General features: G+C 38.8%; 1 protein-coding gene across 1 annotated transcript; it reads right to left on the bottom strand.

Annotated features, from left to right (window-relative positions):
- Positions 1-12,651: 12,651 nt before the first annotated feature.
- On the bottom strand, positions 12,652-18,962 carry eef1akmt2 (EEF1A lysine methyltransferase 2). Its single transcript, XM_052153928.1, has 6 exons — positions 18,838-18,962; positions 18,473-18,538; positions 13,615-13,729; positions 13,360-13,467; positions 12,980-13,196; positions 12,652-12,889 (listed from the first exon to the last, which is right to left on the bottom strand). Exons 1-6 carry the CDS (start codon positions 18,957-18,959, stop codon positions 12,792-12,794), a joined length of 726 nt encoding a protein of 241 aa, XP_052009888.1. The 5' UTR covers positions 18,960-18,962; the 3' UTR covers positions 12,652-12,791.
- Between the last annotated feature and the right edge of the window lie 1,208 nt (positions 18,963-20,170).

The following is a 20,170-nucleotide window of genomic DNA, read 5'->3' as shown; positions in this document are numbered from 1 at the left end:
TTGGTAGCCCGAGCTGGTAGATGGTCTTCAAGGATGTGTCGTCGAAGCCGGTGTGGATGGCAACAGCGGAAAAGAAGTGGGAGTACTCGCGGATGGTCAGATCCGCCTGGGCCAGTTCCCTAAAGAAAGCTGCTAGATCCATATTTGGCGGTCTATCGTTCTGTGACGAATGGAGGCAGACGAGGAGAGCGGCTCTAGATGCAAACTTACTTTATTGACTTAGACACTCAACAAACACAAAGGAAAACCCTCAATGGGGAAATAAACACAAGACTGAGGAAAACGGGCAGGGAACACACACCAGGCTAACAACATTCAACGATAGACACCGACAGAACAAACAGACAAGGTTTAAATACATAGACAAAGGACAAAGGGGCCAATGAACAAACAGAACTCAAAACAAGATAACAAGGTGAATGAACAGAACCAATGGTGAACTAATGAGGACAGGTGAAAACAATGACAGAGAACACGAACGCTAACAGGGAGACTATGGAGCTACACAAGGGACAAAAGTGAAAACTAAGGAATGCAAAAGTGACAAAAATGGCAAACAAAAGGGCAACAGTCAAGTCAAGTCAAGTCAAGTGGTTTTTATTGTCGTTTCAACCATATACAGTTAGTACAGTACACAGCAAAACGAGACAACGTTCCTCCAGGACCATGGTGCTACATAAAAACAACAAAGGACCAACATAGGACCACATGAGACTACACAACGAAATAAAATACCTATATAAACTACCTATATATACCTATATAAAGTGCACATGCAAACATGTGCAAAAAGTACAGGACAGTACAACAAATTACTGACAATGAACAGGACAATAGACAGTGCAGCGCCGACCAGAGTTTTTGTGAAACAAGACAAGGTAACCCTAACAATTAGAACACGAAGACAGTTTTGTTCTTGAAAGAAATTGATGCTTTCTTTCATCAAGGATGCATTAAATTGATAAAAAACAAATACTGCCAAAATCATTAATTGCTAATTATTATTATGGTTTAAAATAATTGTTTTAAGTGGTATTTAATCCATTTTGTCTTTACCTGTGATGGCAAACATTTACTATGTCACTTATTCCTTACAAAAGCATTCTAAAGTGCTAATTTGGTACTCAAGAAATTTTCTTATTATAAGAACAATTGAAAATTGTTGTGCTACCATGCAGAAATCACAATACATTTGGGGGGTTTCCCCATTTGCTGAAGTATTGAGTTCTTACAAGTTGCTTTATACTTCCAAGTTAATTTTGGTTTTAAGAATAGGCAAAAAGGAACACATTTCTCCTGAAATTCTCTTTTATCCAAAAGTTAAAAAAATGTGAGCGATGAATGCTATTCCATGCATTAATGTTTTGAAAAAAAGAATCTCTAACCAGGATGGAGAGAGTAGTGGATGCCCAGATGCACAAAAAAGACAAGTAAATAACAGTCTCTAGTTTGAGAAACAGACTCCTCACAGGTCCTAAACTAGCAGCTTCTATATGCCAAAGACTGGCATCACCGCAAGAGGATTCTTGGACAAACAGAACATTTTAAGAATACAACATTTATTTAAAAATAAATAGCCATTTGTAACATTCTAAATGTCTCATTCTCATAAATCATCTCTACAAAATGTGCATTGTGACAAACACATTCATATTTCAGGTTTATTCTTATTCACGTATGTAGTGTATGCAGTGAGTGGTTCATTCCAGGCCCCACCCACACATGTATGTAGTTGGTACACTTTATAGTAAGTTTACATGTTCCTTTAACTGTGTGTAGTTTATTGATGGGCATTCCGGCTCTTTTCAGTGAGCTGGCTCATTGAAGTGCCGATAAATGTAACAATTCAAAACTAATACAATCTGAACAGCATAATAAGTAAGCTCCACCCTCCCTCACGCATCTTTGGTTCATTGGTTGACACTGCATGTCTGATTGACAGGAACAACAGGTGAGGCTGTTAGTCTGAGCAGACAGTCAGAGCAATGTGTGTGCACTTGAGCATTTAGGTCTATATTATTTTATTTATTTTTTCATTCTTTGAAGTAGTTAATTCTATTCATACATTTTATTTTATTTTTTATAAATAAATACGGCTCTCCTGATATGCGAGCCAGCTCCCAACATTCACCTACAATAGCCGGCTCTTAGAGCCGACTCGTTTGCGAACGACCCATCACTAGTGTAGTTAAGAACACGAGGCAACCCAGTAAAGATGTCTGTCTGTATGTTCATGTATAACAATACCAAGAACACAACATTGTGTCAGAAGAGGTTGTATTCGCAAATTAACCCTGCACGCTTCAGAAAACGACTATAGATCATCGCTGTGTGAGTAATCAGCACCGAAATCATTAACACCAGATTATCCATGCAACTGCTACAAGCTAACAAGATGGACAACATGCAATCACTGCATCCACCGTTGCCATTATCTTTGACGGAAAATTTGGCTGAAAATTGCCGTAAGTGGGAACAAAGATTTAATTTGTATCTTACTGCCACTGCACTAGTGGATAAATCAAGAGTCAAGAAAAAAATAGCTGTGCTGCTACACTGCATAGGAGAAGAGGCTCTTGACATTTATAACTCGCTTGAGATCGAGTATGCAGATCCGCAAGACGAAAAATTATTAGAGGTCCTCGCGGCATTCAAGAAATACTGTGCACCGTGTCTTTGAATGACATCAATCCTGGGCCCACACATTCTCTGAATATGCAGGCATTGACAAATTTGTAACAGAGTTAAGAAACAAAGCACACACATGTGAATTTGGAGGCATGGAAGATCTCATGATATGAGACAAAATTGTATTCAGTATAACAGACACAGGGCTTCGTGAATGACTGCTATCCATTTCTGATTTGACACTTGCAAAAGCCATTGATATATGCAGAGCTAAAGAGGTCACTAAAGCACAAGCTAGTGCTATGGCAGCATCAACAGAAACACAATTTGTGCATGCCATTACAAAGAAGGGGTCACAGCCTGCATATAAACAGTAAACCAATAAACTCCAAAGTTCATACGAGGATGCAGATGCATTCACATGCCAAGACCGTGCCCTGCCTACAATGAGGTATGCATAAAATGTGGCATAAAGAACCATTTTGCTACTGTGTCAAGGGATAATATGACCACACTTGACATAGACTCTGAGCTATCAGAAATAGACTCACTGTTTATAGGGACTGTAGTTCAGCCAAACAAGTATTACACATGCTGGCATACAAATCTACACATGGGAGGCACAGTTTTCAACTTCAAGCTCAACAAAGGAACTGAAGCGAATATCCTTCCAAAGAAAATATTTGATCAACTGCAGATCTCTGTGGCTATGCAAAAAACATACACAGTGCTTGTATCATATGGTGGCATGCGCATCAAACCAGAAGGTGTTGCTAAGCTTCACGTGCAGGCTAAAAATAAAACTACTAACAGGATGTTTTTTCGTGACCACTGCATCGGGCATAGCTCTTCTCGGGAGACAGGTATGTGTGCAGTTAGACCTTATAAGAAAAGTAGATGCCCTCACACTATCATCACCCATGACAAAGACTGAACTCCTTAATCGCTATGCCTCTGTGTTTCAAGGTCTAGGCCAGTTTCCGGGATTCTATTATATTCACACTGACCCTACTGTTCCATAACAGACTTAAATAAGGCCATACTGCAACAGCACTATGTAATACCGACCCTAGAGGACATATGAGGCAAACTGGCTGGAAAAATGCTGCGCACAATCTTGGATGAAAAGGATGGCTATTGGCAGATTCAATTAGATGAGGAGTCAGCTGACCTTTGTGCTTTCAACATGCCGTTGGGCAGGTACCGGTTTCATTGCATGCCCTTTGGCATTAAATCAGTGAGCGAAGTGTTCCAGCGTCTGAACTCAGAGAGTTTCGGGGACATTGAAGGTGCTTTCATGGTGGCTGATGACATGATCATAGCAGCATTGACCAAAACAGAGCATAATGCCATCTTAGAGAAAGTGATGAACAGAGCAGTAAGCCTCAATGTGAAATTCAGCAGAGACAAACTGCAATATATGGTCAATGAGGTGACTTACCTAAGCCACGTCATCACAGCAGAGGGAGTGAAACCTGATGAATCGAAGGTGTCAGCAATCTTGCAGTTTCCTCCTCCCATTGACAGAAAGGCCCTTCAACAGCTACTGGGTATGACACGCTACCTGTCACAATACTTACCAATGAGGCCACTCTTATACCGCCACTCAGACTGCTGCTAAGAAAAGATATATCCTGACAATGGCACCCAGAACAGAAAAACCACTTGAGCAGCTGAAAACAGCCATAAAAACGGCACCTGTTCTGAGATATTTTGACCGTAGAGAGCCTATCGAGGTACAGGCAGAAGCCTCAAAAGATGGTCTGGGAGTCACAATTATGCAAAAACGACAGCCCATAGCATATTCCAGGGCACTATCAGTGGCTGAAAAGAATTACGCCCAGATAGAAAAATAACTTCTGGCTATAGTGTTTGCTTTAAAGAAATTTCACCAATATGTTTATGGTGTCCCTATCAGAGTCCAATCAGATCATAAATATTGCTAGAGGCAATATTCTCCCAGCCTATTTGAGCAGCACCAGCACGACTTCAGAGGATGCTGCTTCAATTACAAAGGTATGACGTCCACATTGTGTAAACCCCAGGAAATCAAATGTTAATTGTAGACACGCTGTCCAGAGCGTATATTCACTCTGACAGAGCAGAGAGCTTTGACTTGGGTGAAGAGAAAGTCATCTACATCATGAATGGAGAATCACTTTGTGGAAACATCATGCACATGATCCATCAAGCCACACAGTCAGATACGGAACTTCAACAGATACAGCAGCTACATACAAAAGGATGGCCTGACAAAAAGAAAAGCGTCCCACTAGCTGCTCAAGCATACTAGTCCGTCAGACACACTATTAGCATCGAGGATGGTCTACTCTTGAAAGATGATCGCATTATTATCCCTCGTGCACTGCGACCAGAAGGGCTGAAACGACTTCATGCTGCATATCAGGATACACAGAGATCCCTAGCTCACGCCAGATCATGTTTCTACCTGCCAGGTCTCAGTGATGCTATTCGCAGGATGATTGAATCCTGTGGTCCCTGTCAAGAGAGCTCTCCTGAGAATCAGAAAGAGACACTTATCTCACATCCAGTTCCAGATGGACCCTAGTAGAAAATAGCTGCAGACATTTTTTACTTTCAAGGATGACCATTCCTTTTGAGAGTAGATTATTTCTCTAAATACCCAGAGGTCCTACAGCTGTCAGACAAAACTTCAGGTTCTCTGATAGCCAAATTCAAGGCAGTATTTGCGAGACAAGGTGTGCCTGATTCAGCATCAAACACTCCAGCCCTAAAAACCCTCCATCAAATGGCATGGCTGAGTGAGCCATAAAGACTGTTAAAGTTATGTTGAAAGCTGCTACTCAATCTGGCACTGACCCACACCTTGCTCTATTGACTCTCCGCAACACTCCTGTCACTGTTCTCAAGTACTCACCAGCCCAGATAATTATGGGTCGTGTTTTGCGCTCAAAAGCAAAACTTTCTTGCAACCGTCCACACCTGAGCTTGTCCAATCAGCACTGCAGCATCATCAATCACAACAAAAGAGATGGGGTTTTTAATATCAGGATTAAAAACATTTGGAAGCCAGCAACAGTAGTCAGAACCAGAGATGAGCCTCGTTCGTATGATGTTGTCACACCATCAGGCACAACTTACAGCAGCAACAGACGGCACATCAGACCTGACAGATCAGACAGACATGATCCACAACTTGACTGCTCAATACACAGTGACAGTGACTTGAGTGATAATACTGTTCCAGAACCTGATTGAGTTGATCTACCTCAAAACATGGCAAGAAATGTTGCACAAAGTACTGAACGCACAAGAGCTGGAAGAACCATCAGATGACCAGTCCGGTTCAAAAATTATGTTTACTTAAATATGATAAATTAGTATTAATATTGCTGTTCATAACAATGTTTATTGGAACACTCATGATGTCTGCAGTATACTATGTTGTTTTAAGTTTTGTAGTTACTTTAATCAAACCTTAAGAAGGGGAATGTAATATATGCAGTGAGTGGTTCAGTCCAGGCCCCACACACACATGTATGTAGTTGGTACACTTCACAGTAAGAGTGTATATGTTCCTTTAACTGTGAGTAGTTGAGAACACAAGGCAACCCAGTAAAGATGTCAAACATGAGAACAGCTCTCTGTATGTGTCTGTATGTTCATGTATAACAATACCAAGAACACATCAACGTATGTCCAAGTATTTTGGCTATTAATTCAACATACTGTACTACAAAACTAATATAATGAAATATCATAGAGGAGGAAATGTATTTTCTATGATATTGCTGCAATTATCAAGATATGGAATTAGATTATTAAGTAAACTGTTATCAACTCCTACATGCCAACTGAATAAAATAAGGCAAAAATAAACATTTCACACATTTAGTGAGCGATATGACTGATTCAAACACTAAAAGTGGTTGTTCTGTATATGTATAAGGCTATTGTATTACAGTTGTAATAAAGTCTTGATGATTATTTAACATATTGAGATAGTATTATTAAGTAAATTGTAGCATTTGCTTACATTATGTTTTGTGATTTTTCATTCCTTCTTTATATAACATCCATCTCTTGCGCACTTTTGGCCTCTAGCGGGATTATTTTGAACAAGAGGGGCGAACGGTTACAGAATTTAACGCGGGAGTACAATACCGAACTGATGTGGATTGATAGAAGCGGACAGCCCGTATGTGAGCGCAATGGTGCGAGGAACCGGACGGCTGGAAAACATAATGTTCAGTGAAAAATCAAAAGATCGCAATGTATGTAATTGTAACTATATCGGATATTATTAATAAAACACGGGAATTCATTGCGTGGGCATATTTAGAATTTTGGGGATATTCCCTGTTAATTTCTGACACTATTGGCATTGTATCTTTTTAAGGAATATAAAAAGTTTGTTTTATACATATAGTAGTAAGTAAACAAGATATACCCACATACACTCACCTAAAGGATTATTAGGAACACCTGTTCAATTTCTCATTAATGCAATTATCTAATCAACCAATCACATGGCAATTGCTTCAATGCATTTAGGGGTGTGGTCCTGGTCAAGACAATCTCCTGAACTCCAAACTGAATGTCAGAATGGGAAAGAAAGGTGATTTAAGCAATTTTGAGCGTGGCATGGTTGTTGGTGCCAGACGGGCCGGTCTGAGTATTTCACAATCTGCTCAGTTACTGGGATTTTCACGCACAACCATTTCTAGGGTTTACAAAGAATGGTGTGAAAAGGGAAAAACATCCACTATGTGGCAGTCCTGTGGGCAAAAATGCCTTGTTGATGCTAGAGGTCAGAGGAGAATGGGCCGACTGATTCAAGCTGATAGAAGAGCAACTTTGCCTGAAATAACCACTCGTTACAACCGAGGTATGCAGCAAAGCATTTGTGAAGCCACAACACGCACAACCTTGAGGCGGATGGGCTACAACAGCAGAAGACCCCACCGGGTACCACTCATCTCCATTACAAATAGGAAAAAGAGGCTACAATTTGCAAGAGCTCACCAAAATTGGACAGTTGAAGACTGGAAAATGTTGCCTGGTCTGATGAGTCTCGATTTCTGTTGAGACATTCAGATGGTAGAGTCAGAATTTGGCGTAAACAGAATGAGAACATGGATCCATCATGCCTTGTTACCACTGTGCAGGCTGGTGGTGGTGGTGTAATGGTGTGGGGGATGTTTTCTTGGCACACTTTAGGCCCCTTAGTGCCAATTGGGCATCGTTTAAATGCCACGGCCTACCTGAGCAATGTTTCTGACCATGTCCATCCCTTTATGGCCACCATGTACCAGAGTCCTGCACGGGTCCATTTTTGGAGACTCGCCCCCGCCCGTACCCGCAAAGTTCAGCACCAGATCCGACCCGTCACCCGTGATAATATCAAAATTAAATCCGCACCCGCCCAGACCCATTAATATTTGACCCGTGCCCGCGATAAGTCACACACACTAAAATCATTCCAATTAAAGTGATTTATTTTTTATCTCGCACCTCTCTCAACATCACAATAGCCTCATGAATGGGCAAATGAAACAGGCTAAAGTGTGCTTTGTTTTGCGCCATTCAAGTAGCCTACATCGGCACCTAAATAGGCTATGGAACCTGATAACGCAAATAGACCTATTAATAAAAAATGTGAAAAAAGAACCAGAAAAAAATACAACCTACCTGAGCCTGTCACTCACAAACAATAGCCTATGCCTATGCATTTACTTTCTCTTAAGGTTACTGTGCAGAAAAAGGATATCGTCCACAGTCCCAGGTTTAAGTTGCGTTCTTCATTCTTGAATTATAAATCCAGCTGTGGAAAATCTCTCTCACTCGCAGCGCTCGATGCTGGGATGGAGAGAACATTCCGCGCAATCATTGCCAGGTTGGGAAATGTTTTCGCATGCTCCTTCCACCACAACAAAACATCGAAAGGATCCAACTTGGGTGGCTTGAACTCGATGTATGCAGAAACCTCATCCTCGGGCAGCACAGTGTCATCGCTGGAGTCCTCTACGTCTGACAAACAATCAGCTGTTGAAACCAAACGAACTCTCTTCGCAGCTGGGCCTGCCGAGATGCTGTGGCATGGTAGCAGATCTTCGCATTTCTCCCCGAGTTCTATTTAAAAGAAATAGACACATGGATGTATATATTTCACTAAATTATTAATTTGCCCATTAACAATAATTGTTAATTATTAAAGACAAGTAGCATATAAGTTTGTGATTGAATAGCTTACCTTTCACAAGACGCCATGCTTCGCTATGAACTCCCATAATTTCAAAAATCTGCCAGCAGCTTCAGGCTTTTCAACTTTGGATGCAAGAACATTGCCAGCTTGTGCAAGAGATGCAGCTCAAATTTCTCAGTTAAAATCTTGAGGCATTTTTCTTTAAGCAATGACAATGTCAGACTGTTGGTAGAAGACGGCTGAAGGTGACGTCTGAGGCGCTCCAACCACACAGCTGTCAAGTGGATGGTCGGAGTTTTGGATGCTTCCAGGGCTTTGGTGGCTTCTTTGAATCATGCCAAAAAATTCACAATGTCATGCAAAGTCTCCTTGCTCATGCAGTTTAAACGGTGTTCTCCGTCACGTTCCTCCAGAAGAGCACAGATGGCATCGTACTGGCTGCTAATGGAGTCCAGCATCGTGTGAAGCGAGTTCCATCGCGTCTCCACGGATGCTTTCAGTGTTTTTTGCAGACGATTCTGGAGATGTGACTGCTTAAAGTAAGTCACAAGAGACTTAGCAGACTCAATGACACCAGATCCCTCTTCGCCAAACAAATCGTCCCCAGCAGGTTTCCCAAGTGTGGTATGCAATACTGTGTTCAGGATATGTGCTGCGCAACTCAATCTCGTGGCTGTGCGGAGGGCTGCAACAATGTTTGCACCTCTGTCAGTTACGTACACTAGTTTGGGAAAGAACTCATCCAGTCCAAATTTGCAGAGTGCTTGGACGATGGCTGGCCTGAGGTTGTCAGCTGTTTTACGTAAATTGCTGTCCCATTCAGCTGTGCAGAGCACTCGCTCCTGCAGTTCCCAATTGCTTTTAATGTAATGTATTGTCACACAGAGATATCAAATTTTTCGGAAATCATCCCTCCACAAATCCAGCGTCACAGCCCCGTTGCTCTCGGTCAATTGTTCCCTCAGCTCCGGAATTATGCCTTGTCTTTTATCCTCGGCATATGTAGTGATCCTACGGGAGACAGTAGTTGGATCGGGCAGAAGCTGATGCGTGTCCACAAGGCCAGCTCGTGCCCCAGTGTCAATTAAGCCCTGTGCCAGTTCCAAAAATCCATCGCCGCACACAGTCTCAAATGATCTAATGTCTCAGCACACAAATTGCACAGCCAATTGTGTTATCGCCTCCTTGTCTTCCCCTCTTGGAGGTTTGTACCCTTTGGCAAAATACCTGTCAATTGTAGCACTGGAAACCCCTGCTGTGCTCCTGCAAGTCTCGACATGCTTCCTAAGAGAAGACGTGCCCAGCTTCCAGCTATCAAACGGCAAAACTTTATGGCATGTTTTGCAAGCCGCAAATCCGCTTATGATGTTATTTTCCTGATCACGTATTACACCACACTTTCTCCACACATCCGATTTTGCCTTTAAAGACTCGTTGTCAACAATTTTATATACTCCGCTCGCCAACTTTACTTTTACTTCATCCATAGCTACTCCTGCAACGCTCCAGCTAGGCTACGAGAAGCATCAACGAAAGTCGCACTGTTGCAGTGGTGACGTAATGGGTCCAAAGGTCATATCATTGTTGCGAATGTGTATGGTAATTTAGATACAAATATTGCGCATATTTTTCATCCGCTACTACCCGCCCGCAAGGAGTTCATTATCCACCCGCATCCCTGCCCGTGAATTTTAGGAATGTCACAATCCACCCGTTTTAGACACTTTTATGCGGGTACCCACAGGTACCCGCGGGTACGGGACCCGTTGCAGGACTCTGCCATGTACCCATCCTGTGATGGCTACTTCCAGCAGGATAATGCACCATGTCACAAAGCTCGAATCATTTCAAATTGGTTTCTTGAACAATGAGTTCACTGTACTAAAATGGCCCCCACAGTCACCAGATCTCAACCCAATAGAGCATCTCTGTGATGTGGTGGAACGGGAGCTTCGTGCCTTGGATGTGCATCCCACAAATCTCCATCAACTGCAAGATGCTATCCTATCAAATTGGGCCAACATCTCTAAAGAATGCTTTCAGCACCTTGTTGAATCAATGCCACGTAGAATTAAGGCAGTTCTGAAGGCGAAAAGGGGTCAAACACAGTATTGGTATGGTGTTCCTAATAATCCTTTAGGTGAGTGTATATGTCCAACTACATTGTGTTAATGTTTGACAGTTAAAAAATTTTTAAAAACAAGTGAAATTTGATCAGTGGTTAAACGTGTTCAGATGGTTCCCTCCCACCTAAATGAAGCTGTGCTTATGATGCTGTGCCCTGTGGGCTTCCGTCGTGCCACATACAGCATGTTTTAGTTTATAAACTGATTTAGCACTTTTAAATTGCCGATTTCTTCTTCCCAAAAATTCAGAAATATTATGTATTTTTTTGTATGGAATTGTGGTGAAAAATAACTAGCAAAGGTGAATACTTTATTTTAAATCAACTCAAGTAAAAGTACTTTTATTTATACTTAAAATACAAAATGTACTCATGTACTGTAAAACGTACTCATGTACTGTAACGAGAGTAGTTTGTTACTAATTCATCAACTTTCCACCTCTGGATTTCTCTCACTTAAAAGTACCACAGCATCATGGCCAGTCTTTTATTGTTCCTGCATTGTTGCTGTGGGAGCAATCGTGTCCTGGATCCTCAGTCATTTCCTTACCAGGTACAGCTGTCAAGACTTTTTCTTAAAATGACCCCTAGAAAGAGAGAGGTTACAGAGAATGTATAGATGCTATTTTTGAGTTGCCAATAGCATGACCCAAGTGACATTTGTTTCAGTGTCCTCTATATTTCCAGGTTTTAGCCACACATTCACACTGGCATAATAACTTTGTGTGTTTGAGAGCTTCAGGGTGAAGCTCAGCTGCTTAAAAACTGTTAGAAAAAAAGGCCAGATAATGGAAATGTAAAATTTTGTTCACTAATTGTAGATTAACAGATTATGCAACACAAATAAAAGAGCCATCTGACAATATTGTGCTTTTGCTAAACTGATTTTTCAATTTGGTGGTAAAAAATTTTAATAAAAAAATGCTAGTGATGTCTGCAAACTTTAAATTAAAACCAAAATATGAAATGCTAATATAAAATTTGTTAAAGATCTACAAACTAAACTTCCCCAAAATTTGACTTTTCTTTATATTCGATGTCATTGTATGGCCTACATTTTGTCAGAATACATGCACAAAACAAAGTGACTTTTCAAGCACAACATATGCAATAGATGTTTGAAAAATGCTTCACACAGAACCCTACATGCAAGGACAAAACAGAATCTTATATGACAATATATACAGGAAATGACAACTTTTACACCATGTGTTAGACACAAGAACTAATATCTTGATGTGAGAAAGATGCCTGTGTTTTTCCTGGCATGTTACTCAACCTTACAGGCTCCTTATTATTAGGTAAATGAAATATGCCCTAAATAAAAATTAGGGATGGGGTCGGAATTAGGGCATCTCCTGCATGTAAAGGAACTAGTCCTAGCACCTTTGTACAATGGGCAACTAATAAAAACACAACTCAATACTGCCCTCCTGTGTTCCTTTCTGTATGCTACGCCAGATTAATGGTAATTTGCCGATATCCCAAGCCATTTTGCCATAACTTTGTAGTAAAATACTACAACTTCACAAAAATCTTCAAATCTCAATTTTCTAATTAACATCATCATTTTCAACATTAGAATATAAAAACATCACTTGCATGTTGTCATTCCGTGCTTCATGGATGTTTATTTAACTTATTTTACTATTAATATGTTAAAATTGGCATTACATTGATATTAAACATTACATTGACTTCACACAAAAAAAAAAACATTAGCCAATGAGAAATGTTCCAAATAATTTAATAACAATTTCCATAACTGACATTATGAGACATTACACAAACATAAGTCATTTAAAAAACAAAACAAAACACAAAGAGAGGGTTTAAACTTAAACTTGAAGTTCACTCAATGCATTTTAATACCAAAGCTGTCACACTGTTACCAGTCACACCACCAAACTGAAAGCGAGGAGTGGGCAGTTCTTGTACCAGCTCAAAGCCTGCAACCAATGCATTCCAACTATATTACAACCATCAGAATTTTTTAATAGAACATAATTCGTTTTAAAAATGCTTTTTAGCCACTGTACCGGGTCTGAAGATCTGAAGCAGCTGCTCTTTGGTCCAGTTGCAGGAGGTAATGATGAAGAAACCCTCTGGATTCATAACAGTTCTTAAAGAGGCAACATAACGATTTTTGGCTTCCTCTCGGTCTTCTGGGCTCAAACTAATCGCATCAAATGTGCCTTTATCTATACATATATCAAAACTCTTCATTTCTGTGCTGGGGTTCAGGAAATCCTCCACCTGAAATCACATGTAAAACCAAGACCAGAAACCCCAAAAAAGAAAAACAAATCCTCTTAAATGAATCTACTTCTGATTGTAGCCTGCTAGCACTTGAAACTGTATCAGTAATAGTAATAGAATAGATATATATATATATATATATATATAGCAATTTCCCTACCTGAATTTGAACATTTTTTAAGCCTTGCTCTTCCAGAATATTTATGGTGAGCTCTACAGCCGCCTTGGAATAATCGATCCCAGTAAGGTTTGAGAAACCATGCTTGGCCTTTGGGAATAATTCAACATTATTATAATTTTAACATTTATTTATTATGCTTATTTAAAATTATACTTAAATTGATGGAATAAAAATGTATTACAAAATAAATAATTAAATGCAGCAATCAATAAATGTATTAATGTTTTGACTTGCCAGTTCCACAAGGAAGATCCCATTTCCAGTCCCGATGTCCAGTATGGCAGCATTTTCAGGTACATTTTTGGATTCCATCCATTTGATCACTCTATTCATGCTTTCCTCACCAAACCTGAAGGTTGATAAAAAAAAAATGTTTAAAAACTGACTAATCAGCTGCCCTGGAGTAGGCCTCGATATACCTCCATAGAATTTCTTCTTCATACTTTGTTCAGGGGTAAAAATAATTTCTAAACAGCCGAGTGACAGTCACTGTTTCCGAACATTCAGACACAGTCCACACCGATGTGGGAGGCATTTAGAAGTGCATTTAAATATGAGGACGCTACATGTAAAACCTTAAAAATGTGATATCAATGACTTTGTGCCTCATTCTGAGTAGAATTCACATGAGGTCAGAAAAAGGATGCTTTAACACCTCGATGATGATTTTTCGAATGCGTTTTAGTGCCACGTAAAAAAAGTAAAAAAGAAGATTTCAGGAATAAAGTAGTAATATTTTGAGAATTAAGTCAAAATTACCAGAAACGGCACATCATTATCACAACGACAGAATGAAGAGCCAGCAGTTTCATCAATGCAAGAAATGGATGTGTATGATTTAGTTAAATCATACTTCAGTTTAGGATTTAGCAACTTAGAAATCCTTTTTCATCTTTTGGCACATCAGCACAAAGTTATTATTGGGATCCGGACACAGCAGAGGTATGAATTGAATTTAACCTGGAAAAAAAACCAGACACACATTCGCACAGTTGCACTCGGCGTGGGTGATGCTTGAGCTGGGTTTCCCGAAGCTCTAAGTTGAACATTAGTAGTACTTAATTTGTACTTACTACAGCATGTTTCCTTAAAATATTATTATCTAAGTAGCACGTAGAAACACTTTAACTAGAGCTATGAACTGCTCTTAAACCCATTAAGTGCAACTGCATGTACTGTTCTCGCCTCTTACACGGTTTATCAGATACAAAGGGACATTTAATAAATCATATTAATACATTTTGATAATTGGAAATGGTTTCAGAGGATAAAAAAAAGCAGTTCCTAAGCAACCAATTGGCCCGGTTGCTAGGGTGGGTAGAGTCATGTTTGGGTTAACCTCCTTGTGGTTGCTATATTGTGGTTTTCGCTCACGGTGGGGTGCGTGTTGAGTTGTGTGTGGATGCCGTGGAGAATAGCGTGAGCCTCCACATGCGCTAGGTCTCCACGGTAACGCGCTCAACAAGCCACGTGATAAGATGTGCGGATTGACAGTCTCAGAATTGAGATTCGTCCTCCGCCACCTGGATTGAGGCGAGTCACTACGCCACCACGAGGACTTGGGCATTGAGTGATAAATTCTCCCTCCTCCTCCTCCTTCCAATGGATGATTCAAAAAGTCCTAGTCTGTTTACATGGCAGTCACAAATTGCATGCTGCATAATGGCAGTCAGGCTACAAATGCACAGTAGGGCTGGGCGAAATATTTTCATGATATTTTTTGAAAAATTATTCTGTCATCTTTTCTTCAAAATATAAAAGTGTGTTTCTTTAAGCACATAACTTTGTTTCTATAGTTCAGCCCACTGATGCTCATAATTTTAATCCTGTTTTTTATGCATCTGTTCAGGTCCCAGCCAAAGAAACAAATACGGGAGAGCCCCTTATGGTGCATATCGCGTAAATTCATGTTAAATTTATTTATTTTTTTCACTTTTATTAATCTCAATGAAGTTGAGAATTAATACATTTGAAACCCCATCTTACTAAAGCCAACATTATGTCTGTAAATTCTGTTATAGTTCATACATTTAGGTGTCACGACAAGGTTACAAACAACTTCTCTATTTGTCAGTATTTCCACGTTATTTTTATGTTTAGAAGACAAACTCTACGACATATTTTTACCATAGCTCCTTTGGACCGGACAGCTCCCGTAACTAATCACTTTACCTTGAACTTTATAAAGAGGGATCTAAGTGCTAGTTTGAGAGACAGACATTACTCCATCTTAAAATAACTAGCAACATTTGATAAGGTAAACATTTAAATTGCAACATTATCAGGAAACCCAGACATTGTCAATCCTTTCTGTGAAAAGACACCTAATTTCTATGTAAATTATGCTCATTGTAAATTTCGCTTAATTCACAAAAATAGCCTGGAGCTGTGGCGCAGTTTAGATCATGCTACTGCTACAAATAAAAGTAGTAAAATGGATTTTAAGAGATGTTTGTGAACATTTTCAACCAAAGAATCAGTCTCATAAGCTTTCATCAATGACTTAAAAACCCTTAGTAGAACAAGTTTTTCCATTTTTAAGCTACATTGTAAGGCATTCCAAGCCGATGGAGCGGAGTACATAAAAACCCTTTTGACAAGATAGCATTGGGGACAGTTAGTAAAAATAAGGTCCTGTGACTGCAGTGAATAACAGTTACTTTTAAAAATAATAAAAATGCACAAATAAGACAGGAGAAACCCCAGAATGGCTTTAAAGATAAAAACATGCCAGTGACTGAGCCTACGGGTGCCTAGAGAAGCAGCCAACCCTTTCATATAAAGTGCAATAATGAGTAACATTTTTGCAGTTAAGAATAAATCTCAGTGCTCCATGGTAAAGGGTGTCAATTGATTTCAAACACTGGGCAGAAGCATTCATATATAAAATACTGCCATAGCCCAGCACAGGCAAAAAGGTGGCTAACACCAGCCTCCTTTTAGCCTCAAAGAAATACAAATCCCAGTTTCAGCAGTTTATTGTAGGCTGCTGAATACGGGGCTGAAAAGAAAGTCTATCATCAACTAAAATCTCAAAATATGTATATGAAGTAACAAGAATCAATTTCATCACCCTGAAAAGTAGTAATTGGTGGAAGCTTCTGAGGCCTTTGCAACTGTGCTTGCGAATTGTGTTCTGCACACTTTTTGTGGGCGTGTTTACACTGTTGGCTGATCTGCATAATTCCTTTAATGAATGGGGTGCTAAACCAGTACAGAGAGCATGTAATAGAAAATAGGGCATTTACCAGGCACAATTTATTCTTAGTGAGGTTTCTTTTTTACGATCCTCTTAACATTTCCCAAACTACCACAGTAGATTGCTCGTTATAAAGCAGCACGTAAGTGCTTCTTTACAGGAGCAGTCCGTTCCAAAGGTGCTGAAACTTTGTCTTCTCAAAATGAAAATAAAGTGGACATACTGACAAACATAAGGGCCTCTCACATAGCCTAAAGTTTTTTTCTTTGGCTGGGACCTGAACAGATGCACAAAGAACAGGATTAAAATTATGGACAACAGTGGGCTGAACTTCAGACACAACGACACGAGCTTGAAGAAACACTATATATTTTGATGCGCTCTGATAAGCTGTTTGTTCAGCGGAGTACAGCTGGAGCGTGTTTCCTGGAACACACGTAAAGCGGCAGGTTCACTTTATCTAGCAGATGTACATACAACCTAAACAAGTTCATCTTGAACCTAAAATGTATTTATATTTGAATTATCATTATTATTTTTACATTTATAATTGTCTTTGGATCTCACTTTGTATTAGTCATTTTCCACAGACTGGAGATGGATACTTGCACGATGGCAAAAGGAAGGGTGCTTAGATTCTATTTTTTTTTACCACTTCATTATTCTTATAGCTTTTTCGTTTCGTTTGATGTGTAATTTGAATTTAGAAATATATTTGGTTTAAGTTTTTCATGTTTCAAAACATAAGTTAAATTTTTAAAGCAAAAACAATAAAGCAAGGGGGGGTTGACAAGGTAATTGGACATGGCAATATTTTTTTCTAAAATGATCATGAAAATATTTCTTTCATATCACCCAGCCCTACTGTGCACTTGTAGCCTGACTGCCTTTATGCAGCTTGCAATTTGTGACTGCCATGTAAATGGACTAGGACTTTTTGAATCATCCATTGGAGGGAGCACCAATCCCACCCGTGGCACCAAAACGATGTTGTATGATTTAAAGTAATATATATGTAGTAGAAACTGTTTTATTCGGCTTGTTTACATTATGAATTCATGACGCTAATGTGCGTTTCTAATTCTACACACGGCCATCATATGCGCTGTTATTGTGATTTATGATGACCGTGATACCATTGCAAAGATGAGTGTATAAAAGTGTTCATGTGCAAAACAAAGATAAAACAATGATGATAGAGGCATATCTTAATTTAGACAGTTGTGTGAATGGCAGATGGCAAATGGGCACATGAGTGAATGGGCACTTGAGATTATTTGAGAAGATTTGATTCCTTTAGTAGACAAGAAAAACAATCACATGACATGGACTTGGAAAATGTCTCTGAGTGAACAATCATACAGATGTTGGTACATTTGTTCGAGCTCACTAATAACTCTGCACATCGATGTGTAAATTTGACTAATTTTGACTCACTGAACAAAATAAACAGAATTATCCATCAACCACAAGGTAGGTGAAGCTCTGGGTCACACTTTCCCAATGACGTGGACAAATGGCAGTAAGGTGTTTAACAGCCGGTAAGAATTTTTCCTTATAGTTTACCCCAGCAAGCTGTTACAAACCACCGAACAAATGCAAAAAATTAAAATAAAAATGATTTTATTTATTTTTTCAGCCACATTTTGTTCTAAATGACATCACAACCTTTCGTTTTTCGATTTTGCATGAAGTATATCCTTAATACAGTACTTTTAGATGTGGTTTGGAAATGTGTCATGGCCAAAATCAGTGCATTAAATATTTTGGCATTGTTTTGATTCGAGTCATAGCTTATTATCTGCTTTGGAGCAGATAATAAGCATGGAAGCACATTTAGAAACAGAGTTCAACCAAGAATGTCTGAGAGGGACAACAAAAAGGCAAAATTACCATATTTCTCCCACATCCCCAATATCCTTGAAAGTCTGCAGCTCCCTTTTATAGGCATCATCCCAGCTTTAAGGAAACAGTAAAGTGGTTAAAATAAATCACTTGATTATTTCTGAGATAAAACAAATATTGTTTTAATCATAATTCATTCACAAGTTGGGTATTTTAAAATGAAGTGACGGGAAACAAAAACTTAAGAAGACAAATGTCAGATGATTCAATTTAGATAATTTTGTAACTTTTAACTTGCAGAAGTTGCTAGGTAGAAAAGACAACATGCAACTGTGCTTTCAGAAAAGAAATACACACCTACTCTGTGTTAGTGCCTAATACCAGGGCTAATTTTAAAAATTACAGTCTCTTACAACTCTTTTGTTCCCAGTTTTGATGGAGCAAAATCATCTTGTGACTCAGTACACTGCGCCGGACAGTCTTCTGCTCCATGTGTGTTCACTGACGGATCCATCATCGTAAAGACACATCTCATCAACATCCGGTGACGTAATGGTGAATTTGCCAGACAACTGGACAACATTTCAAAATAAAAGTAGCATGGTGTGGATTATTTGATTACTTTTTAAAACAACAACATTGAGTGTCACTAAGTGTCTAACATTGAATGCTTACAATCCCTGTGTTTTATCCCCGTTTATCTCAGTTGCACAGAGAGAGACAGATGTAGAATATGACAAATGTAGGTTGACAATTGGATTATGGATTTTATCATAATCATAAAATAAAAAAAAATGAACAATTAATAATAATAAGTATTATTATTATTACAGCATTTCTCCACAGGGACAAATAAATATACTACTACTCTAACATATATAACTATATAATTCTACTACTAATTTAGCAGTAGTAGACTACTATATCCAAAATTAAACTCCAAAATTATCTTGATCCATGAGGTCATGTATTTTCTAAAGGTTAATCGTGAGGTAATTTGATCTGCTATTTAAAACATTGCACATTTATGTTCTTAATGAAAATCCCTGAAATTGTCACATTTATTTTGAGACAAAATACTTATTCGTTATTTTCAGTTGTGTTCAAGATGATTAAATCAATCCTAAGAAGAATGTGTATTAATGAACAGGTTTTTATCTGTCTTATTAAGATTATTATTAATTTTAGTCCAAAAGTGTCGGGATGTACAAATCAAAGCGCATATATATTTTATGAAAATCAAGCACGTCAGGTTTGTGCGGGCTCATTGACAAGCTTCTTTTTAACTTCTTATGGAAAAATAGAACTCATCATGTGAAGAAGTCTGTTCTAACAAACGACTATGGAAAGGGTGGATTAAACTTTATTGATTTCTGTACTCTTAATAATACTTTTAAAGTAAATTGGTTGAAACATTTCTTTAAAAACCCTAATTCTATTTGGAATGTCATACCATGTCATATGCTGTCAAAACTGGGTGGGTTGAGCTATTTCTTAACCTGTAATTATAATATTGATAAAGTCCCGATAAAAATGTCAGCCTTTCACCGCCAGGCCTTCCTTTCATGGTCTCTTATTTTCAAACACAATTTTTCACCCAACAAATATTACATATGGAACAACAAAGACATATTGTTTAAACACAAATCTTTATTTATTGATTACTGGTTTAATAATAACATTATTTTTGTTGACCAATTATTTAACAGGGATGGTTGTCTTTACTCTTATAATGAGTTTCTAGAA

The sequence above is a fragment of the Xyrauchen texanus genome, chromosome 22 (genome assembly GCF_025860055.1).
Source record: "Xyrauchen texanus isolate HMW12.3.18 chromosome 22, RBS_HiC_50CHRs, whole genome shotgun sequence".
Classification (NCBI taxonomy): domain Eukaryota; kingdom Metazoa; phylum Chordata; class Actinopteri; order Cypriniformes; family Catostomidae; genus Xyrauchen; species Xyrauchen texanus.
Note: the sequence above shows the minus strand (reverse complement) of the source record. Positions and strands in the feature narration are given on the sequence as shown.